Source organism: Pelodiscus sinensis, chromosome 15 (genome assembly GCF_049634645.1).
Source record: "Pelodiscus sinensis isolate JC-2024 chromosome 15, ASM4963464v1, whole genome shotgun sequence".
Lineage (NCBI taxonomy): Eukaryota > Metazoa > Chordata > Testudines > Trionychidae > Pelodiscus > Pelodiscus sinensis.
The window spans coordinates 36956692-36981686 of record NC_134725.1 but is presented as its reverse complement, the minus strand read 5'-3'; the positions used below and the strand labels follow the sequence as shown (position 1 = coordinate 36981686).

Here is a 24995-nt window from a genome sequence, read left to right as displayed (position 1 = left end):
CAGAGTAAGCAGAGGCCAGTTTTCTATACGGTGAATGTTTCATAAAATTTTTTTATTCCATTCATAACAACCTTTTCAACAACTCTAGCCTTTGTACAATTACAATGTTGTCACTGGCTGGCAGACACAAGAATCCCAGTCCTAGAAGGTGAGCCATTTGGGTGTACCCCTGTGCCTGAATGATTTCAAAAGGTATCTGCCCATGAGACTCAGCTGGCCCGACTCTGTCCAGGGTCTGATTACAAGGGCTGCCAACCACACGCAATTCTCTGAAGCCAATGTAAGTTGTGGTTGCTCAGCATTTCTCAGCGTCACAACCACGGTATTGACACTTCTCCACAAGTGCTAAGAAAAGAAATTCGGTTCCTTTATTGCAATAAAGACAGGAAGAGATTAGGCAACACTCATTCCTATTATCTTTTGCTGAAGATTCCAAACTAAAACCTCCAGGCAATGTGACACACAAGTAGCTTAGTGATGTATGACAGTGCGCAGCCTTTCACTCTCACCAAACGAACACAGAAATGTCACTAGTGAAGAGCAAAGTCTATACAAAATTTTCAGAAAACATTATACATACACACACCCAACTGTTAACAGTGTGGGGTTTCACACAATCAAGAGGCTGATGAGTCCTAAAGCTTACAGTCCTCCTAGTGGGTATTATCTGACACACTATACATTACTGCATAATCAAGAGACTTGTTCAAATACTAACAGTGAGCAGAGGTACCCACAAAATCAAAGGAGTTAATATTTCAAACAGACTTTTGAGTCTATATATGGCAGGATTTACAGGAATATCAGATGGAAACATTTGGAAGGTCAAAAGTACAACTGGCAGGATTTCAGTCTGACAGCTGCTTTGCCTGTGTTTACCACCATTGCTGACAATTAGCACTGCTTTGCAAAGCCCATAGAGCCCACTTCCATCTATCTAGAATAGAGAAACTTCAGCCTTAGACTTTTTTGGTTTTTGTGTGTCACATTCAGAGTTTAGCTCTTATTTCAAGGATTACAAAGTTTATTGGTATCGCATTTTTTAAAGAGTAATAAAAGCAAGGTTAAAAAAAAGTGCTACTAGCACTTTAGTATAGAAGCTGAGAATTCTTCAAACTGGATATTTCAACAGATTTATACAAATTTCTCTGGGTTATGAGTATTATTCTTGAGTAGGAATTATGATCCACAATCTGAAATGAATTCAACTCAATGTTGTATACATTCATAGCCTATGATCTTGTGGCTGGTTTTTTCAGACTCCTATCAAAAAGCTCCAAACGTATATGAACAACATGGGGCAGTTGAATGATATGAATCCAAAATGTACAGTTACTATAAAAATGTTTTGGAAAAAAAAGCTACTTTAGAGAGGCAGTAGATGTCAGAACACTTAGTTGCTGGCTTCCACTGAAAAGACCCATTCTGACATTCAGACTTCCTTCCTCATCCTCGAAGTACATCGATAGAAAAGAACAGCCACATCTGTGCACTTTATCCCCATTATTATAAAAACACCCCAAAGGGTTTCTTGCTTCTTTCCCCATCTCTTTTTTATGCACCAAAGAGCAACAATTAATATCACTGTTTGAAAACAGCAAGGTCTAATGCAGTGTCACCAACCTGTTTAGCTACTATTTTATTGGAGTAGGTGCCAACCACTCCCCATGCAACTGTGTATATTCTAGGCCATCGTGAGTTCCAGGCTCACAATCACAACCAGTTCAAGTGCCATTGCAGACCAAAAGGCATTCATTTGAAGGGATGACAGGACATGGCAACACTCATCATTAAAGTCGGAGAGGTGAGTTTAGAGTACCAGATTAGAACAGGGAGGCACAGTCGACATGATGCTCTCAAGCAACAGTATCAGATTGTTTCACACAGACAAAATACATTACCATAGTGATTGCTAGGTTACACTGTTCTCTCAACATCTTTTAGAGTATGAGGATATGGAGCAACAAAGCAGCATCTCAGTTCCAACTGATCAACTATTTAAGTATTTCCCTGAAGCAGAACACTACCATTTGTATTGACAGAAGTACTCCCATGATGAACAAAGAAATGAAATATTGGGGGGAAATATACAAATAGAGAGTTTTTTAGATCAGACATGTTTAGTAGAGGCAACTTGTTTAATTGCTTAGCTGGGGCTATGACAAAAAATTTGATTCAGTGCTTCATACCACTTTGATATAGATGTTCACCAGAATGTATCCCATAGACTATAGATGTAGACAGCGGCAATGTAACCATTTAAATAATCTCAAGGCACTTCATTTTTTTTAAATCATTGCCTTTGATAGTGGTACTCTCTCACCAATAACTTCTAGGGCTATCTTAAAGTGACTCTAAGCAGCTCCTTCTGTAAAACATGCATAAAGGTCAGAATAAAAACTGTGGCCGTGGCAAGTCCCTGTGTTAAATTTCCTGTATCAGCTCTGTCATGCAGAGCGAAGACTATCTGAACAGCAAACACTCTTCTCTAATGCATACACACTCTGGAAGTGCCCAGCACTAGCAGCATCATTTTGGTATGAGACATTAGCTCCCTGCAGTAGCCAGGCATCATTGCCAGGAAGGAGTGGCATATCGAGGGGCAGGTAGTGGGCTATTTGCATAAAAGACAGAGGTGCTAGGTACATCTCACAAGAGCAGTTTTCTTAGGTTTTAATCCTTCTCCAAAGGTCAAGTCATTCTTCAGCCCTGAACTCCTGATTTTGGTGCTGCACTCTTGAGTGAACACGTTCATAAAAGAGCAGATAAGCACTGGATGAAAGCACTTCTTGCAAACTGGCTTTGCGCACAGTGTCATCTGAAATCCACAACCACTGGTTACTAACAGAGAGTGGGGCCTTGGGAGAAGATGGAGAGCGGCGATATGTCACAAAGTGTCCCGAATGCATGTCCCCATGATGAACTACAACAGCCATCAGACGGTAGAGGTACATTGGGGAACTGAAGGGCAAATGAGAGAAAAGAAAGAGTTAGCGCACATGTGCATCAAATTTGTACTTGGAAAACCCCCAGTCACTTGATTTTCAGTAGCAAGTTCATTTTAAAGCATGTTTTTCATTCCATGGACTCCCTTCGTAAGAGATGAACTCTCATATTAGCACACTACCTCCCCACATCCCAGGCCTTTACTGCTTTGTTGACTAAATGCTTCACTCTATCAGAAAAGAGAACTGCTGCTTTTGAGTATTAATGAAATCAGTTTCTGGAATATATTTTAGAGAGGGACATTGCATACTTTGCAGCACACTGGCTCTGAATTTTGCACTGAGGCCTCCCACATGTTTCCTTTAGCATGTGAAAGCTACGTTCTACAGCAATGTTAATGGACTGAAAAGTTATCCCAGGACACATGACCTTAACAGGAAAAAAAAAAACAATAAAACTATACCACACAATCCATCAACATATATATTTTAGAGAGTCTGTGCATCTGTTTGTTTGTTTGTTCAAGAGTTCTTCCTAAACAGTAAGAGCTAGGACGACCAAATTTGATATGCAGCTTCCTCTTATCCTAACTTAAAAGAAAGATCAGGGTTTGGTTGTGACAGGAAAACGGGAAGTGCCTGGAATGGGATTGTTTTCTATAACACGAAAAGGGAGGGGTCTCAGAGTAGGGACAGTTATGCTTCACAATGACCATTGGAGGCAGCAAGCGTAGAGGACAATTATACTGCAGTGTGACCATAGAGGAGCAGCCACAATAGGAAGAGAGTGGCCAACTGGGGCCAGGGTTCTCCATATTGTTGGCCACTGGTAAGTGCCCCCTCTGCCCCAAACCCTTTCCCTTGGCCTTCAACCAAAGCATGGCCCCAGCCCCTAAAGAGGAGCCACTGACCAGGCAGTATGGCCCCAAGCACCCAAGGGAGATGCTGTCACCAGAGCAATACCACACTTGCCATGCATGGGTAGCCTTGGTGAACTCCCTCCCTCCCTCCCTCTTTCTCTCCCTCCCTGCCCCAGACTTCCCAGTCCCAAGCCCTGATTCCTGCACCTCCATCAGGACCAGAGCAATGCCAGATAAATGCTCTAGTATATAATAATGAAAGCCTTTCAAGCACTTGCTCCCTTCGCCTATTTTTCTAACCTGTGAATCTCAGCGAGAATGTGAGCGATAAAGCAGCCATTGCTGCCCCATCCTGGAACAGGTTATGGCACACTGTGCTAGCAAAAGCAGGGAATACCATAAGTCAGTATATACCCCAGGGAAAAAAATACATAACAGATAAGACATATGTTATAAGAACTATGTATCAGTGACATGGAAAAGTGAATATTCTCTAAAACAAGTGTCAGGCCTCATCACCACAAGCACAGTGCCCACAGCTCTAACAGAAGTTGCAGAGAACAGCAAGCACACAGCTCTTCTGCAAAATAGGCTCCTTAAAGACACAATTTTTTTTTAAAGTCTGCAAGAAATGAGACACACTTATCTGTTCTCAAAAGTCAAGCGAAAAGAAAAGGGAGCTATCAGGGAAGAGGCAGCAGTTATAAGATGACGACTCTGGAGTAAGAAGTTTGCTGCACTCCTGATTTTTTTTTCCTGCAGCAGCCATTAGCGAAAGGAGATTATGATTTGTGATTATTCCCCTATATTCGGCAATGGTGAGGCCACATGTGGAATACTGCGTCCAGCCAGTTCTGCGCCCCCGCACCCTACCCCAGAATACAGAAAGTATGTGGACGCATTGGAGAGGGTCCAGTGCAGGGCAACCAAAATGATTAGGGGGCTGGAGCACATGACCTATGAGGAAAGGCTGAGGGATTTGGGCTTATTTAATCTGCAGAAGAGAAGAGTGAGGGGGGATTTGGTAGCAGCCTTCAACTTCCCGAAGGGAGGTTCCAAATAGGATGAAGAGGCTGTTCTCAGTAGTAACAGATGACAGAACAAGGAGCAATGGTCTCAAGTTTCAGTGGGGGAGGTCTAGGTTGGATGTTAGGAAAAACTATTTCCCTAGGAGGGTGATGAAGTACTGGGATGGGTTCCCTGGGAGTGGGGGAGGAGGGGTGAGGTGGAAACTCCATCCTTAGAGATTTTTAAGTCCTGGCTTGACAAAGCCCTGGCTGGGCTGATCCTACTTTGGGCAGGGGGCTGGACTCAATGACTCCTTTGGTCTCTTCCAGCCCTAGGATTCTATGATTATAACTCATCACTTATAATTCACGCAACTCCTTTTACTAGCTGGGGACACATGGAACTGCCAAATTACTCAAACAGAAGGGGGCAGCAATCCTCTGCTCTTGAGGAAGACACTTATAGTAAGTGGGATAAATAGTAAATTCTGAGACTACCAAATCACAATAAAGATGGAATAAAGGAAACTATAACCTACATCAGTTTTATGCACATGTAGAAATTATAAAATGACTTCAAAAGTCTGACTTACCTGCAGTCTGGAACTGCTGCAAGTGGGAAAGTTATCGGGGATGTTAATAATGAAGGAGAACAGGCACCATTCATAAAGAATGATTTAGTGCTACATGTCGGCTCCAGATCTGCCAGAGAAATTATACATTCAGTCATTTAACTACAGGTTGAATCTTTCTAGTCCACTACTCTCTGGTCTGGCAACATCCATAGTCTGGCATGACTTTAGTTAGCCGGATATCCACTTTATTGTGGATGTGGCTAAGTTTTCCGTGGTCTCATTCAGTTTGTTTACAGCCACTAATCCTTGCTCTCAGTGTTCTGTGATGTTCTGTAGCCCCAATTTACACATAAATGTCTCTAATTTACCCCTCCATGTCTTCTAAGAGCCAAGTAAGCAGTGGAAGTGTTGGTAATTCTGCTAGACAATTCTGACCTCCTATGATGTGGCAAATTCTCTGGTTCAGCACCAGTTAGGCCTCAAGGGTGTCACACTAGAATGGTTAAGTCTGTTCTAATATTACTAATAACCTTGTGCCCTCTACAACACCTTTTATTAAAGAATCAGAAAGCACTTTATAAACATTAATTAAACCTCACAATCCCCTAATGAGGAAGGGGAGCATTATAGACAAGAAAACTATTAACAGCTCATAACAGAATGACAGAAATATGGAAATATTGTGGCTGCAAGAGCCCTGCTCAATTTGGGTTATTTGAAAAAGCAATTAGCTTTCAATTCAAGTATTTGAAGACTTGAGACCAGCAGCAACAAGGAAGCTAAGTTTAATATGTGGTACAATGTAGCCATATAGACTGGATACAGTTTGCTTAAGTTTGTGAAGATTTTGTTCATTTCTTTAAGCAAAGAGCTGTGGCATTATGAAGCCATGGCACAGTCTGTATGCCTAATGTCTCCTCAATGCCTGTTCTGGCCAATAAAGACTTATTTAAAGTTGAATTCTTACTTTAATAGGCACCCTGCACAATGAGGTCCTGATCCAGGACCATTTTCAAAGACACAATTTTTGACAGCTGATCCTGTAAATGCTTTCTCCTGGACTCTATAGGATCCAAGCATGAATGCAGATTTGTAGGGTCAGGCTCTTTTGATTAAACCTTGTATAATTAACACGAACTATCCTGCAATTTCTGTATTAGTTTTGGCACAATATTGTGTCCACATTACATGAGTGCTCAAGGTCTGTACTCCCCCTGCAATACAGCCATAGTTGGAGCTCCCCTGGTTTAAAAGCAGTGGGCTACTAACAAGATGTTCTTTGCGAAGGTCTATCCAGTTTGGAATTCACCCATTGTTTACAACTAAAGCAGCCCAGTTCTTCTTAGCTCACCTATGCTCCAAGTATTTTGGAATGGGAGTGAAATGTAAATTTGTAAAAACTGTATTTTAAATATATATGTCAAGGGGCCAAAGTCTCCTGGAAAAGGGGATCTTTCTAGGTTTTACTATAAATCAAAATAAATATATTTTTCTTATATACTGATACTACCTGATGTTTTCTAGCTTCAAATCAAATACCTGAGGCATTAACTGCTGACCAGTCCTTTGTTTCAGACGACATCCATGGATTGCCTTTCTGGTTTAGATCAGGCTGGCTTGATTTATGGACAGGGAGGTGGTATTTGTAGATGTCCATGATTAGGAACTCATTGAACTGCACGTGTTCATTACGTTTCAGAGGCATGCCTTGATTTGACCAACTTAGCCTTTGCAGATGGATACACAGACACTGAGGAAGCTTCAAGCATATTCCACAGAAATACAAAAAAATCCAACAAACACATTAAAAGTAGGTAGAAATGAGTGTTTGGTTTAAAAGTATATTCTTGGAACTAGAATTAAAGTTTAAGAGAGTGAATGGGGAAGAAGACTACTAACCTGATTTCTCTCATCTGCTGCTATATCTGTATATAAGCCAATTAGAAATCAGATCTATAATACGAAGTATGAAGCCTGACAGTCAAAAGAGAGGTTTCCAATAACACTACCATAATTTATTAGGTAGGGTGATGGACAAAATTAACAGGGCTTTCCACATATGGGATAAGTCAATAAAAACTCATGCATTTTGCTAAAAGACTCATCTGAAATCTTTTTAAGTTTGTCCTGCACAGGCCAAACATTCTGATCAATATAATCCCTTGGAGAAAGAGATTATGCATCCCTTGCAGCTAGTGCCACTATATCGTAACCAGAGCTAAGTGTTCACGTGCAATGTTTTTGTAGCTGATCAAAGTGAATGGAAAACAAAGTCAAAGAGTTACATGGTTTTACACACAAAATGCAGCACAGGACTTTACTGTCTCTTTCAATTAAGTCATTAGGATTATTATTTATCTGTATTACTGTAGTGCCTTGGAGCTCTAGTCACAGATGAGGACTCAATTGTGCTAGGTGCTGTGCAAACACTGAACAATCTAGGTTGTTTCAGCTGTTTACTACCATTTCATTGACCAATGAAATACAGGAGCTTGTATTTTTATTGCTAAACCTCAAGGGATACATAAGCAATAACTCAGCAACACACATTTACTTACGCACACTGTTAAATTAGGGTGATATTATTCATGTATTTAACATTAAGCACAGGCTTAAGAACTTTGCTGAGTCAAGGTATTATGGCATACAAAACTGCCAAATGTTCTCACATTTAAGTGAAAAATAGAATATGAATGGTCTCCAAATTCAATGCCAAGAAGTGGATATCAAAATAACAGACTGAAGAGATAAGTCACTGGATTGTTTTAGAAGACACTACAGTAGAGGCTTTAAAAATAAATTTGCCAGATCAAGTTGCCTCACCTTCCCTAACTTTAATTGTTTAACAAATGTTGTCCTCTGGTTTTCTGTGATTTGCCCATTCAGTTTCCCTTCTGCTTGAATCTGAAATCAAAAACACAATTATAGACATTTAATTATCTATAATATTAGATTACACAAACCAACACTGGAGAAAGGAATATTGAAATGTGTGTAATTAACTAACAGTGTAACTGCTGATGGTTATATGCAGGGTGGTAGCTGGCTCCCCAGAAGCTGGTGCACTCCTGCCTGCCACCCCATACTGCTGCCTCTGTAGTTGAGGAGCCAGTGCATGTGGAGTACCAGTTCTTAAGCCAGCTCCACACACATACAGAAAGCCCACATGTAATTGTGAATTGTGGCCAGTCTCAGATATAACCAGCAGACAGCTGTGGCCAGTCCCAAATACAGCCAGCATCCTCCCACTCCCCTGGTCTGGGCTGGGGAAGCGCTGATAGAGGGCCTGAACATCTCCACCTCGCTGACCCCAGGGCAAAGCTGGTAGCCAGAGTGCACAGCCCCACTCTTATCTCCACTCCAGGCTGACCTGGGGAGAAGCCAGCATCCAGGGTGTGCACTTCCCCCCCTTATCCTGCCAGTACCAGAGTACCAGGAAGAAGCCAGCAGTCAGGGATCATGGCCTTCCAGTTCCTCCACTCCAGGCCAATACAGGGAGAAGATGGCAGTCAGAGTATACTGCCCTACCCCTACCCGGACCTGGGCAACGCCAGGTAAGTCTTCTAGTAAATAATACTTAGCAATCTTGTTATATCACCTGTCAGTATCTGACAGCAGCCAGGGAAGTAATGATCCAACCAACAAGTCAAAATCCACAAGCATGTCAACAAATCTCAGCATGTCATCACTGACAACCTCAACATGAAATATGTGTTGTCACCGACAACCTCAATATATGTATTATGAACTAGAGATGTCAATATATAGATGACTACACAATCAATCAATAAGCCTGGTCTTATTGGTTAATCATGTCGAATACATGCACTCCCCCCATCTTGCTGCTTCTGTATCAGCTACCTGCCCCACCAACCTTTGAGCTGTTGCCACTGATGGAGATGCCGCAGTGTGGAGGGTGAGTAGGTCAGGTGGGAGCTGGTACATGCAGGAAGTCAGCTTTCAAGCCAACTCCCCTCGTGTATCGGCTCATACGGAGCTGCCTGCTCCCCTGAACTGCTGCCTGTCTATCAGAGGCAGCAGCACAAGGTAGGAGGGCAGGTGGAAGCTGATATGCATGGGGAGCTGCCCGCACCCTTGCTGCCTCCCAGATGCAGCAGGGGGAACAAGGAGGGAAGCAGGCAGGAGCCAGTGCCTGGAGCTTAAAAGCCAACTCATCTTTGAATGCTGGCTCTATCTGCCCCGCTTCTCCCACCCAGTGCTGCTGCCTCTATTAGAGGCAGCCCCATATGTGGGGAGGCAGGGAAGGCTGATCTGTGGATCCTGCACAGCCGCTATCCACAGTGAGCTCAGACACCCTATGGACAGGAGCTGCTGCTGCCCTGCACTGATGCCTCTGTATCAGTGCGGGGCAGCAGGCGGGAGCCCGCCTGGCAGGGAGATGATTCTGAAACTGGTCCCTTCACAGACCAGCTCCCACCTGCCACCTCACAGAAAGGCAGCAGCCCAGGGAGGCAGGGGCACTGTGGGAGTGGGGCCAGGAGCGCACTGGCTGCTGGCCCCACCCCAGGGGACTATCGAATAGTCGTGTAACCACTAAAATCTGATGAAGTTACATAACTATTCAACTACACGCAATCTAACATCCCTGTTACAAACTACTACTAATTGAAGATTCATAACATCTCGTGAGGTGTTATTCTCACTTCAGAAGTTCGGAAACTGAGGGCTCAGCAAGTCAGCAGCAGAGCAAGGAATAGATCCTAGGAACCCTGACTCAGTCTCTGAATCTAGAAACTGAGCTGGAAGCAAATATAAATTAAAAGCACATACTTTCGTGCAATTGTCACATACTACATCCTTTACGGATTCTGAAGAGATGAAATGGTGGAGACAGTGGTCCAGTGTCATAGGACGACCCTGAGTATGAGGAAAAAAAAACATGGCACTGATTTTATCATGCATGCAATTAAATTCTGTTAAAGATATTTGTCATCTATTTAATGGGTTTTAATACATTCAGAACTAACTCTCGGCTCGTCCACAAAGCTCAAGTAGAAGGGCTTTGAGCAGAGGACATACTCAAGGTTGGTGGGGAAATAGTAGCCTCCTACTTCAACCCAGTTTACCCTTGGAAGCGGTTATAAGCTATGTGCAGAAGTAGTATCCATAGGCTCGTGGGACTAAAAGGGACCTTGAGAATCCATTTAATCCATTACACTGCACTGAGGCAGGACAAAAGTATTATCTAGACCAGGGGTCGCAACCTTTTCAAACCAAAGAACCAAACTCCATCAAATTCAGAACAAGTGGACAACGAAGAGCTGTATAAGAATGCCAATTTCACGACTGAAAATATATAACTTAATATTATTAATAAGTGACATAATGATTAACAATAGCATAAATGAAACATTGTACTCCCAGACTTTATTTAATGGAACTTCTACTGCTGCATCTTTTTGCACAATTCTTTGAAGTTTACATCATAACTGGTAAAATCCAGCTTCATGCAGGCAGCCCTCTGTCAATCTTATGGTACGGGGCTAGGATGTGGTGGTGCAGGAGTCTTGGTTGGGGTAAATGGGGGGCTCAGGGCAGGAGATTAAAGTATATGATGTACTCAGGGCAGTGGGTTGGGGTGTGGGGGGTGTAGGAATGTTATGGAAGGGGGCTGGGAATATGGGGCTGCAGGAGTCTGGCCTAGGACATATGAGGGGCTCAGGGCAGGAGATTTAGATGTATGGTGGACTCTGGGCTGGACTGGGTGCAGGTGCAAGAGTGTTATGATGCTATGGCCAGATGGGGGCTGGGCCCTAATTGTGGGTTTGTTGGCCAGGCTTCCTTTTTAAATAAAGTAAAATATTATGTCCAACACAAATGTTTCAACATTGTCTTGATTTATGGCAGGGTTTTTGGGTCAGGAGCCACTGATCCACAGAAAAAAATCAGTTGGGGACCACACAAGTGAAAAGCAAAAAAACACCCCAACAACAAAAAATTCCTTACTGATGTGGACCCCAAATGAGACACCTCACTCCCCTGGCACTCCAACCCCATGGGAGGGAGGGCCAGGGATGACTGAGGTTTAAGTCTACTGGCCAGATAAGCTCTTCTGATGTTCCGGGGTTAATGGATTTTGTGGGCCTCCCTGCAGGCTCTGGGGAGGGGCCAAAAATGAGGGGAACTGTGTGGTCAGTGAGTGGGATAGGGATGGGGGTGCAGGAACTGGATGGGAGGTAGGGTGCAGAAGTGGGTTGGGGGTAGGTGTCTGGTATAGGGAGGGTGCAGAAGCAGGATGTGGGTGCAGGGTCTTGGCGCGAAAGGTGGAGAGCGGGGGTTGCAGGGTCCGGGTAGCATTTATTTTTTTCCTCCCAGTGTCTGTAACAGGGTTTATTCATTGTAACAGATGCAAGTCACTCCCATGTGGCAGCCACCCACACCGGTCATGGAATAAGTTAGCAGTCCAAGGGCCGAGTGTGGGGTGGAGGCCACACCTTGCCAGGAGCATAGGGAGTCCAGTCAGCGGGTCTGGGCACACATGAGAACCAGCCCACTCAGTCATGCTTATTGTACATCTCCAGGCTGGCCAGGATCCAGCCCACCTGTACCAGGAGGTGCTCAGGCCAATGACGGACTCCAGCTGCCCCATGAAGCTCTCTAGCGGGTGTGAATGCATGGAGCAGTGCACAGAGCAGCAGGGATATGGTCATGGTAGTAGTGGGTCCTTTGTGGGCAAAATGGCAGCTGCTTTTTGGATCCTGCGCTGCTCCAAGGCTCCTTGTCCAAAGCATGGATTCCCATTGATCCACTGGCCAGATTCTGGCCAATGGAACAGTGGGAAAAGCCTCCAGGCAACGTGTCAGTTCTTCCAGCAGGGGGCGGGAGAAGGGGAGCACGTGCGCGGAGCCATTAGTGGCGCCAGGTTCTTCTCCCATCATACAGCAAGGCTCGGGGCTTTCTCCACTTCCCTGCCCCCCACAAGAAGCAAGTGCTGGCTCCCAATCTTGTGGGAGGTGTAAGGCTGGATCACAGAGGAAAAGAGTGAGAGGGAGCTGAGCTCGAGCTGCAAGCCATATTTGGCTCCTAAATAATTGCTGACTCAATTTAGACCATTCCTGAGAGTTTGTCTAACCTGTTCTTAAAAACCTCCAGTGACAGATTCTATAACCTCCTCAGTAATTTGTTCCATGACACTTCCTGTGTCTATAATGTTTTGAATGAGTGGATCCCTGGTTCTCACAACACTTCCCTCCACAATTACACAGTGCCCCATGAAACACCTTCTGCCACCCGACCCCTTGCCTAATGGGAATGTGGCCTTTTGCCTGTATTTTATGTCTCACGAACAAATTACTTTCTTGCTATTTTCAGCAGTCTTTTTGAGGACAAAATCAGTACTACTGGCAGGCTGAGGTGATCTTCAATTTGGGTATAGGAGGAGGGAAATAGCACCAAAAAGTGACAGAAACCTGATTCTGCTTTCCCCTAGACCAGGACTGGGAAAAATAGGCTGGGGATTTGATCCGGCCCATCAAGCCACAGGATCCAGCCATGGACCACCCTGTTGGGATTCTCAGGCACACGCAGCTGCTGCGTTTAACACAGACCCTGCATTTTTCTGCTCTGTATGGAGGGGGAGGCTTCATGTGATCTCTCCTCCACCTCCAGCCCAATCCTCAGCTCCTATTGGCCAGAAACAACCAGCCAATAAGAACTGACCTTGGCCAATCTCTCAGCTCTTATTGGCTGGAAACAGCCAGACAATGGAAGCTGAGAGATTGGCCTGAGAGACTGGGACAGCAGACTGAATTGAGAACCACGTGGAGGGAGCAGCCTGTATTTTCAAGCAGGTTGGAGCTACGGACCAGGAGATAATTAGGTAAACGCCTCACAGCCAGTGCCTGCCTCTGGCTCCCCAACTCCCTCCCCCAGATCACCATCCAAACTCTATGCACCCTTTACCCTAGCTGACAATAGGGCTGCCAGGTGTCCAGTATTGACCCGGACAGTCCAGTATTTTCGCCTCCTGTCCGGTAAAAAAATGCAGAAAATACCGGACACCTAAAATGTCTGGTATTTTCTGATTTTTTTTCCTGGCCAGGAGGCGAAAATACTGGACACCTGGCAACCTTAGCACCCGGGCCTGAGCCCAGCCCCCAGCCTTCTCCCCCGCTGAGCCCAGATACCTAAAGCTCCCTACTCCCATGCTTACCCGGTTCTGCTGGGAAGCTAAGTTCTGGCTTGAACAAGAACACAAAATGGTCTCCAGCAAAAAGCCTAAAGTCCAAGGGGAAGTAATGCCTTCCCTGGGTCTTAGTGCTCAACTGCTCCCCTGTTCCTATCCCTATTCTAACTCTACACTCACTCTGAAAGGGGCCATGCTGTTTTAATGTTGTTTTATTATTTTACTTTTTTGCTTAATAAGTCTCGGGAGTCCTCCCCCTTTTTTTTTGCTCAACAACTTTGGTCTTCCCCCCTTTTTTTCGTCAACAGAATTTTTTCCCCCTGTGTTTTTCTTTTGGGATGAGGTGGTGTTCAGTATTTTTGGTTCAACCATCTGGCAACCCTAAGTGACAACTCCCTCCCAGACACTGAATCCCCCTTCTACATCCCACCCCCACTAGGGTTGCCAGATGGTTTAACCAAAAATACCAACCCCCCCCCAAAAAAAAACCCCACCAGGAAAAAGAGAATCCCGACAGCAGTTATTAAGCAAATTATAAAATAAAAAAATCAGCAGAAGAGGCTTTTTTGCCAGTGGCCATTTTGTTTTTCTGTTTAGCCACAAAACAAGCCCCTGAAGAACCAAGTAAGCGGTATCTCTAGATATGCAGACAGGGCCAAATTTATCATTGGTGTCAGCAGATATCAATGAAGTTAAGAACATAAGAACAGCCATACTGGGTCAGACCAAGAGTTCATCTAGCCCAGTATCCTGTCAGTCGACAGTGGCCAATGCCAGATGTCCCAGAGGCAGTGAACACAACAGGCAATCATCATGTGATCCCTCCCGTCACCCATCCCCAGCTTCTGACAAACAGAGGCTAGGGACACCATTCCTACCCATTCTAACTAACAGCCATTGATGGACCCACCCTCCATTAATTTATCTAGCTCTTTTTTGAACCCTCTTAAAGTCCCAGTCTTCACAACATCCTTTGGCAAGGAGCTCCACAGCTGACTGTGCACTGCATGAAGAAAAACTTCCTTTTGTTTGTTTTAAACCTGCTGGCTATTAATTTCATTTGGTGATCCCCTAGTTCTTGTATTATGGGAACAAGTGAATAACTTTTCCTGATCAGTCATGATTTCATAGACCTCTATCATATCCCCCCTTAGTCTCCTCTTTTCTAAAATGAAAATCTCTTTTTAATCTCTCTTCATATTGGACCCATTCTAAACCCCTCATCATTTTTATTACCCTTTTCTGAACCTTTTCCAATGCCCGTATATCTTTTTTAGATGAGGCAACCATACCTGCATGCAGTATTCAAGTCGTGGGCGTACCATGGTTTTAGAGAGAGGCAATAAGATATTCTCTGTCTTATTCTCTATCTTTTTCTTAATGATTCCTAACATTCTGTTTGCTTTTTTGACTGCCGTTACACTGAGTGGATGTTTTCAGAGAACTATCCACAATGACTCCAAGCTCTGTCTCTTGAGTAGTTGTAGTAAATTAGTCCCCACCATATTGTATGTATAGTTGGTATTATTTTTTCCAATGTTCATTACTTTATATTTATCAACATTACATTTCATTTGCCATTCTGTTGCTCAATCACTTGGTTACCTCAGCTAGAAATTTGCCCCCGTATGTTTAGAGTATGATACTGATTTAGGAAAATCTAAAACAAGAATAAAAATTAATAAAATGTAACAATTCTAAATTTTTGATTTACAATTTCACCCATCATCTTAAATTCAAACATAGAACTAGAGTCTAGGACAGGGCTACTCAACTTTGGAAAACCTGGGGGCCACAACGATATTCACAGTACATACCGAGGGCCGCAACTTAAATGTGGTTGCATATACATGCAAATACATATGCAAATAGCTTCTTTCACACTGACAGGCATGATTACAAAAATTAAGGCAAGACTGCACAATGCACAGGTCCCATTTAAGTCAGTTCTGCTGATATTAATAAAATGCAATAGTTACCCAATTTCCACCCACATGACAGCACTTTTAATGAGCAATGACAATCCAGGAATTTAACTACTAAAACTCATATCAACAGGAGACCATTACATAGACTACTTTTTTGTTTTGGCTCCCACCCGCGAGCTGTGTGTTGAGCCCCATGTAAACCCAAACTGCACCGCAGGCCGCAAAGAAACAGGCCACGGACTGCATGTGGCCCATGGGCCACATGTTGATTAGCCCTGCTCTAGGATAAAGCATATAAGTACAGAATGGCTCATACTTCAGCTGAAAGCACATACCCACATGGCTGCAGGAATACTCAGCGAAAGACTGTCAAATGTATCACATCTCACAGGACTCTGAAAGAGAATATTCCATATGTCCACTGGATTATAGTCAACCTGATCAAAACTGGCCTGAGCACTTGCTACTTCTATGGACCTAGAAGTTAGTACCCATAACTACTTCACAGGACTGAATTTTAACAAGATATAGTTTGATCCTGATATGTGTTTCTAAATACAGCACAATTAGTTACAAAAAATTCAAAGATCTGGTAAAAGTATTTTTTGGTTAATTCAATGGAGCGCAGGTTTATTTTCTTCTGCAAAGAATTTTGGAAATTGCTTTGTAAATATTTGAGCAGAATTCTTCCACAGTAGCAGAAGACCTTCTATAAGCAAAAGCATTAGGTACAGTTTCTTCTGTCTTAACACACTCTCGGCTGGCCCAATCCCACATTTACTGTACAAGAATTAATAGGAACGTTGGTGTTTAAAGACTGAATGACCAAGCCTTAAAATGCTACCTGTGCTATCAGCTTTTTCATGTAACACAAATGTATCTGCAAGTGAAAGTTGAATACTAAAAGCAATATTTAAGTTACAATCACCACACTTAAAAAACAAAGCACGGCCGTAATTATGCTTTTGTCATTATTATTACATATTTGTACAAAAACAATGCTATGCTAGGCACTTTTCAGACAAATATGAAAACAAAGTCATCCTGGTAAGCTTACAATATAAGGGCACCAATCCGCAAAATTTTCAGGATTGCACAAAATAAAACAAAAGATGGTAGATGTCACTGAAGAATCTGCTAGAACTGTGGCATCCAACACGTAATCCACTAGCCATATGCAGCTATCTGGCCAGTTGAGTGTGGCTAGTTGGTTTGAACAACATGGCTCTTTGGCCATCTGAGTATGGCTAGTTCACTATAGTAGTAGCCCCTACAGAGGCTACTGCTTCAGAAACAGTTGGACACCACAGTACTAGAATGCGCTTTGATTAAGATTTCCTTTTTCATTTGTTTATAATTCGTCTCAAACCCACCAGGTCTCATACCTGTTGTTTGCAGTGTTTGCAAAGCATGTTACTGGTCAGCCTTCCATGAAAAGGATGTTGAGACTTCCAGTGTGTTGACACAGGGTGAAGTGACCCTAAAATACAAAGCGGTAATTGTATTTAAAATTTAGTACTTTCATGTTCATCATGGTTATTGATAAACGCTTGGACTTTTTAATTCTTCGGGAGGTTTTTTACAGTTGTTAAATCCCAGGTTTTTTAAAAAACATTTTATTTTCTGTTTACTAATCTTTAATTAACATTTAAAGATACATTCCAGAAACAAATCCAATAATACTAGTATTATTTCAGTAAGTAAAAAAAACCTACTGCTTCCACAACTATAAATAAATACGAACATATCACATTTTTTCCAAGTGAGAAAGTGTTACCTCTTGTTCTGCAGGTTATTTGATTTGGGGTTACTTCTGGCTGCTACAGAGGAGGGGAAAAGATCTTATTAAATCTCACCTTACAAAACACAAAATCTTAAATATGCTCTCATTTTAGTCTAAAAATTGTGCCTTTAAGAATTTAATATTGAGAGACAACCAATGACACTGAAAAGTAATGAATTTTAAATTGATAAAAAGTGGGAAGGTTTATATAACACACTATGAACACTGGAACTAACTTGTAGCAACAAGATACTGAGCGCTCACAAAAACTGATAAAAGCTTGATAGATAAAACATAGTTATATTAGATAAAATAAAAATGTATAAGAGATGCAATTCTTCAGGTCTCAAGAAATAAATCAACTGCTTATTGTGGAAAGTTAGGAGGAAATGTCTCCTCTGAATAGTTTATTCCATAATTGTCCATTATATAGTTTCTTGTATCTTCTGATAAAGCACTTGGTATATTGACAACTATTAGAGATAGGATGCCTGATTAGATGGACCAATGATCTGGGCCATTATGGTAATTCCTATAATCTACCCATACAGTATACTGAGATTCTCAAACAGATCATATTGTGGGCCCAATCCCATGTAATGCTGAGTGCTCTCAACTCCCACTGATGTAGATAGGCATTGAGAATGCTAAGGTCCTTGCATGACTGGTCAATATAAATGTAAAGAACTAAAATACTGTGCTTTGCAAGGTCTGCTTGTTCAACGTGTAAGTTTTATCATCATTTTAATCTCAAGGTAGCAGAACATGGTTAGTACCAAAATAGGCGCTATTACTTTAAATGAAAAGGAAATAACATTTGTATACAGTTTTACCTCTAATGAATGAACATCAAATAAATGTGTAATCCGGGGCTGACGATCTCGCTCATCTTCCAACGAAGATGTAAGGACATGGAATAGTTCATGAGCATCCTATCAAAGGGTGATATACAACTTAGAGGGGACTCAAACAAGAAAATATCAACAATCCTACCAGGAGCATGTGTGCACATAGGCATTTGTCATGGCAACATGAACCATTAATTCTTTCCTTAGGAATCTGGACCCGGTTCATTTAAGAATAAGCACTTAGGCTGAAAGGAGATATGATTGCTTTCTCAAATTATATTTGGGGGTAAGCACAGGACAGGAAGAAGAGATATTTAAGCAAAAAAAAAAAACCCCACTGTTGGCACAAGAACAAATGACCATAAATTGGCCAAAATACGCTGTCAGGAATGAAAAGGTTTCTAACTATTAGAGGAGTGAGGTTCTTGAACAACCTCCCAATATGAGTAGTGGGAGCAGACAGCCTTACTCATGTTAAGATGGATGTTAAATTTAGTTAACCCCACTGCGGCTCTGCCTTTTAAACGTATTAAGAGCCAATAGCACAGCAGGAGGAACCCAGCACGAGCCAGAACAGCTGATTCCTGGCTTGTGCTGGGTCCCTCCTGCTGTGCTTTAATCTTTTAAATGTCTTAAGAGCCTGTATTAAGAGCCAGTAGGCTCTTAATACATTTGAAAAGCAGAGGCGTAGCATCTGGGACTGGGCATGAGCAGGGGGCTGCTCCAGCAAGCAGGGGTGTTCAGCCCAACCAGAGCAGCTCCTGTACATGGTGGAAAGGCCAATTCAGCCTAGTCGGGCTGGTGTGGTCCCTCCGCCTACACTCCACCCCTCATTTAATCAGTTAACCTTAACATGTAACTGGTTATTTAATTAATTAATCAGAATTTTATATCTCTAGTTGCTATTAAGCAGAAGCCACTACACTGGGTATGTCTCCATACGTGCTGTGCAGGGCTGGCTTTAGGCCGATTCCACCGATTCCCCTGAATCGGGCCCTGCGCCCTAAAGCCATGATCACCAACCGGTCGTGAGGCCTCAACCAGTCGATCACAAGGTGTTTGGGCCCCCCCACCCCTCATTTTTCCCCACCCGAGATGCCCCGCTACCTACCTCCAGTGTAGTGCCGGCTTCCTGCGGAGTGGACGGAAGTCCTGCCTGCAGCTTCACGCGACTTCCGGGGGGGTACCGGAAGTGCGCTGTCTGCTGCCCTCCCACAGCTCTGTGGTGTGCCGGGCACTCTGCAGGAGGGGGCGCACAGTGGCTTCCCTGCGCCGCAGGAGAGGTGAGTAGAGTACAGAGGTTTCCCTGTGCTGTGGGGGGGGAGGTCGGCCCCGGGGAGCTGGGTAAGGGGTTGGAAGGCGGGACATGACTCTGCCCTGTAGCTGGGTATTTAAAGGGGCTGTGACTCTTTGTGTGTGTGCGGTGGGGTGTTTTTTTTTTGGGGGGGCCCAACAAAAAAATCCTGGCTGCCGGGGCCCCGTCGAAACTGTTCGAATTGGGCTCCTCACTTCCTAAAGCTGGTCCTGGTGCTGTGTACAAGCTCTAGAAGCCCCAGGGATTATGTGTAATTAACCCTGGGAGTCTTAAAACACAGGGAGTTTCCCTAGAAACAGAAATCAGGGCATTTTATCATGGCCCTATTGAAGCCAATGACAAGACTTTCATTGACTTTAATGGGGCCAGGAATTTACCCCCTGGAATCTTGTCACTATTGGCAGCATCATTCCAACACTGACAACTGAGAGATATGAAAGTCTGAATCAGGCTTCCCTAAAACAAACTGAAAAGGTTGTGTATTAATCACATTGCTGCTTTCTTTTAGTTACTAGAGATAACTTTTCACCATGCTGTACAAGATTCACATTTGATATTCAGTTTTAGAAATACCAGTTATTGCACAAGGTATTGTGCAACACCTCTCACCATAGTATCTAAGCTCTAGCAAATACTATTATCTAGTTTGAACTTTGTAATCACCTGCTCTTCAAATGACGAGATCTGCCACCTGTAGAGCCTTAACACTTCTAACAAACCGCTTGCATCCACGACATCATTTTCTGTGACCTCTTGGCAGGATAAAGCTGGAGGTATTAAATTCAAAATGATAAATGGAGCCACTTTCATTGTTTCGATCACAAAACCTGGATATAATGGGCCTAATTTCTTTTTGTTAACAACAACAGAATGATTTGTTAACTCATGCTTAAGCAAAAAGAGCTGGCCCAACCAGTTTGGGCATAGGGACATTCTAAACCACTGATCCACAGCTGTGTGATTATTTCTTTGTTATGTCTGAGAGGAATGATTTACAGAATTACTTTTTTCCCCTTTCGCAACAACTGTACACGATTGTAAATCTTTGTCCTTCAGTTATATTTATTTTAAATCTTTGCCCTCTGATTTCTCCTTCAGTTTCCATTACAACTATGCAGGGAAAGGGGCAAGACCTTGGCACCTCACCTAACTTTACAATGACTTTGAATGGAAAAATCCTTTTTCAAGGAAAGAGGAGAGTGGAGGGGACTTTGAAAATTAATGTAAATAGAAGGTTACTTATTGTGGAGCTAAATCCTTCCTTCAGTAAAAGTCTAAGAGATGGTAGAACGTAGGAAGAATACTACTGAATTGAAGGTGCTGCATTGATTCAATAGTAATGAAAACCTAGGGAAATGAAAACCCAGGCAAATAAAAACCCTCAGCCCTCAACCTCAGAATTAATGGACCTCAAGAATCAGTCAATTCTTTGTACATAGAGAACACAATCAAGTCAGCTAATTAATTTTGTTTATTAAATCCCCCAATCATCGTTAAAATAATAAGAAATTTAGTTTTCTGCTCTTTTTATCCAGCATCACATATACTCTCCAATGTATGTATTTGAGAAATATCATTCTCTCTGGAAAATGTTTACATTAAATTATAGTAAAGAAAATTACATCCCAATACAATTCTAAGTGTGACACCTATGTTTAACTGTCTCACTTATATTAAACACCGTGATTCTTCTAAAAAAGTAACACAGGTTTTATTAATTATTTTCTTTTTAATGTTACCTAACACTTTAAAAGTTTAACAACATGATACCTTTCAGGAGGCACAGCAAAGTAAGGGACAAACATTGGCGCTCCGACGATTCATTCTGGTCTGTCTTGTATTGGGCTGTAAAGTCCTCCAGCCACTTGATGAAAGATGGACAAGCAGATAAGCCTTGCAGCAAAGAGTTCATGAAACATGTGTTTCCTAAGTTGAGAAGACCAGGCACAAGCCCTAGAAATATGTATTAACAATTTATAATCTGGAGTCTAGGTCAGTTTATTTATTTTATTTTTTTTTAACTGAAAGTGATATGGTGCATACGATTAAGATTTTAAATTTTTATCTTTTATTTGGTGATCACAACAGTTATAGATACTCACACATGAAATAATGTTATGATCTCATTATTCCATTGTAAAAAAATTAAACTTTCTCTAAAATTATTCTTGACAGAATTTCAGAGAGCTATATTTAGTTAGCATTATCAAGCATGAATTACCCTAGGATAATCTGCAAATTGCCACATAAAAAGAAATGAAAAACTGTAATTTATTTATCTGTTTGTAATTTGTTATACTACCTACAAAGTCAAAGGCCCTGCTTCTAGGGTTCTGCCCCATGATTACTACAATAATACATATAATAAGCAATAATGGTAATAATTTTCAGAGAGGCAGAGGTGTTGATCAGTTTCAGGAAAAATAAGTAGGAGTCTTATGGCTCCTTAAAGACTAACTCATCTACTAGGGCATAAGCCCCAAAAGCATAATAAATGCATTAGTCTTCTACAGGACTTTTTGTTGTTTTAATAGTAATAATAACAACCATGCTAACATTTGTGTGTGTTTACTCATCTACTCACACATGTAAAAAATTAAAGTTTAACACATTCAAAGGATGGGTACCTTTGTACACATGATCTCAATTTAGTGAGATCTCCTATCCTATGAAATTAGTATTGTATTTAGGATAGTGCTCCAGTTATCAAAACGTGTGTAATATATTTCTTTACTTTAGTTATTTTTTTTATGAATATTTACTTTCCAAAGCAGAAGACATTCACTTACACTGTGCTAACATTCAGTCAGAAGGTGATCATTTTGTTTTTTTGTTTAAAGTTGTATTGAACTTCTGTAGGTAATACAACCATACTACAAAATGCATTCAAAGCATACCTAATATGTATTAGGGATGTAAAATTTTGATTAATTGGCTAATCAAAAGTCAATGCAATTTGCACTATTTGATTAGTCAATAAGGGCACCTCTGCCTCTGAAGTGCAGCAACAGTTCCAGGGCTGTTGCTACATTTCAAAGACAAAAGCATTGCAGGGAACAGAGGGCAATCAGGTGACCCAAGCAGTCCCCTGCTGGCCACGTGATCCCCATGGCGTTTCAAAGTGGTAGCATTGCATGGAGTCCGAGGATAGCGGGGGAGTGCCCAGCTAACCCCGGGCTGCACAAGATGTTTCTAAGTGGCAGACCCTGGGCTACATGCAGCGCTGCCACTTTGAAGCACCCCCTTGTCTTTCTCCCCTCCTTGCTGCCTCTTTCTGTAGAAGCAGCAAGGGAGAAGAGCGATTAGTTTATTAGGGTGTCAACTATCCAATAATTATTTGCTTATCAGATAGTCAACTAGTCGTTCACATCCCAAATATCTATCATAATTTTAAAAATGTAAGCATATCTTCTATATATAATGATCAAAATCTACATACAAAATAAAAATATTTTAATAGTGATTAATTCAGACAGGAGGCAAGTGATACCAGCTATTAGAGTCACCATCTAAAATTTATATTGTGCTATATAACAAAAGGTTTCACAAAATCTAATAATTAAAAAAAAAGTGAAAACATTTCTAACACCCAAAGTCTTAGCGCAAAAGAAATTCAAACTCACAATACAATGAAAAATATGGTATTCTCTCATCCTGTCAAGAGGACATTATGAGACTGATTCATCAGTAACATATTTTTCTGCTACTGGATATAGACAATTTTAAATTTAAATCTTTCCCCACCTTTCCTGTGTTTCTTTCTTTCAGTGATGGGACCCCAGAGAACATATATGCCTGCTGCCAGAGCAGCAGCTATTCCTCCAACAACACCCCAGTTCTTCATTATTTTATGCCTAAAAAAGGAAGGAGAAAAGTCTGTTGTTGTCTATTGGAAAGGCACTAACAACATTAACGCTTCATACAGGAATTACAGGCAAGGACACTATAATACACAGAACACTGATATTTTTGTCCTATGCAATCTTATTTTTGTGTTTTTATCTCCAGCATGTCTTGGTAATTGTTACACTGTCAATACATCGCTCATGAAAACAAAGAACCTAAAGTTTGGAAATAATAGGACTAGCCTTCAGCACAAGCTGCTAACATATGGCCCCTTTGAGTAGGGGTACTGAGCTTAGTCCAGTCCCTTTTGTGCTGGTGATATTACAGATATAAATCCCTAGGAGGAAAAGGATCTGACTCCATACATCTACTATCTATTTGAGTTTATTTGTCTGTCTGACTATATGTCTCTCAGTCTGTTTGTTCAAAAACTCCTCCTAAATGGTAAGAGCTAGGGTCATCAAATTCAGAATGCAGCTTCTTTTGATCATAACTTAAAGCAAAGTAAGAGTTTGGTTATCCCAGAAAAATGGGATGTGACTGGAACGGGATTGTTTTTCAGGTAGGTTAAAGGAGGTCGCTAGGGGTGTATCTCCCCAGGACTACTCCAGTCCTGAGCATTCAGCACCCCAGGCACCCCTTTAGGGAGGGTGGGGCTGACGCTCTTTCCCCTCCCCATTCATATGGGAACATTGCTGGCTGTTCCCCTTCAGCAGGGAGCAAAGGGAAAGTGCAGCTTGCTGCATTCCTTGCTCTGGCTGGCCAGTGCAAGGGGCAAATGAACCTGAACCTACCCCAGCAGGAGGACATGCATCCTTGTGCTGGAGCTGCAGTGGCCACGGAGAGGCGCTTCTCCCCTGGCCCCAAGCTGCTGCGGTGAGAGAGGGCTGGAGGAGACCTCTCCCCCCGAGGCAGCCTGTGTAGTTCACCTCCAGCCCCCAACTGTCCAACCAGTTTTGGAGCAGGAGCCCCTGAGGCTATAGCGAACTAGCCACCCTCAGCCGGCCAAAGAGCCACGTTGTCCAAGCCCACAAGCCACGCTCCAGGGGCCGAAGAGCCACCTGTGGCTCGCCTGCTGGACACCACGGACTCAAGCGAAGAGAAACAACCAGGCACGGAGTCAAGGGGCCGAGGAGGGAAAGCGCCGAGCGCTCCCACGCGGGGCAGTGACACCCGAGCCGTGAGCCAGGCCAGGCCCCGCGCTGGCAGGTGCAAACGCGGCAGCCGCCCCGCTGCGCGCTCAGCCAGGGACGCTGCTGCCATGCGGTAGGTGCTTCCACCCGCGCCCGGCCCGGCCTCGAAACGCCCCAGCCACCGCACAGGCCGCCTGCCCGTCACGGGCCCGGCCTGCGAGGCGGCTCCGCCCCTCACTCCCGCGCGGCTGCCCTTAGGGCCCAACCGTCCCTCCCTGGCACCCGCCCCGCCCACGCCGTTCCTGACCTGACGGCGCCGCCGGCCCGCAGGAGCCGCTTGAGCGCCCTGTCCGTCTCCCCGGCCAGCATGCCCCAAGCCCTTCCTGCTGCCGCCGGGCGGAACCCAAGGCGACGAGAGACGCGGGGTCCAGGGAGCGAGAGACGGAGCGGACCGGAAGCGGCCGGGTCGGACCTAGTTAGCGATGGGACCTTCCGCAGTAACCAGCTCCTGGGAGCGGCTGGTTGCTATGGGCCGGAGATTGGCGGCCGATTGGCTCCCGCCCTTCGCTCCAGCGACGCTCAGCGGAGCCCGGCGTCTCTGGCCGGACA

The 24995-nt window shown here is 43.3% G+C and overlaps 2 protein-coding genes across 3 annotated transcripts in view; one reads left to right on the top strand and one right to left on the bottom strand.

Annotated features, from left to right (window-relative positions):
* Positions 1-19: 19 nt before the first annotated feature.
* On the bottom strand, positions 20-24873 carry USP30 (ubiquitin specific peptidase 30). 2 transcript variants are annotated; one of them, XM_075898794.1, is made up of 13 exons: positions 24694-24873; positions 23152-23261; positions 21178-21360; positions 20071-20174; positions 18078-18176; positions 17239-17281; positions 16847-16941; positions 15797-15856; positions 10179-10265; positions 8211-8291; positions 6927-7146; positions 5406-5514; positions 20-2961 (listed from the first exon to the last, which is right to left on the bottom strand). In XM_075898794.1, exons 1-13 carry the CDS (start codon positions 24753-24755, stop codon positions 2697-2699), a joined length of 1518 nt encoding a protein of 505 aa, XP_075754909.1. In that variant the 5' UTR covers positions 24756-24873; the 3' UTR covers positions 20-2696. The 2 variants fall into 2 exon arrangements, with proteins under 2 accessions (XP_075754909.1, XP_006126805.2); XM_006126743.4 differs by lacking the exon at positions 24694-24873 and adding an exon at positions 24048-24203.
* The window catches only part of SVOP (SV2 related protein), a 54114-nt gene continuing 53509 nt past the window's right edge, over positions 24391-24995 (top strand). The window contains exon 1 of the mRNA XM_075898792.1: positions 24391-24519. Within this exon, the coding sequence (XP_075754907.1) occupies positions 24515-24519 (5 nt within the window). The 5' untranslated portion in view covers positions 24391-24514. The remainder of the gene's footprint in view (positions 24520-24995) is intronic.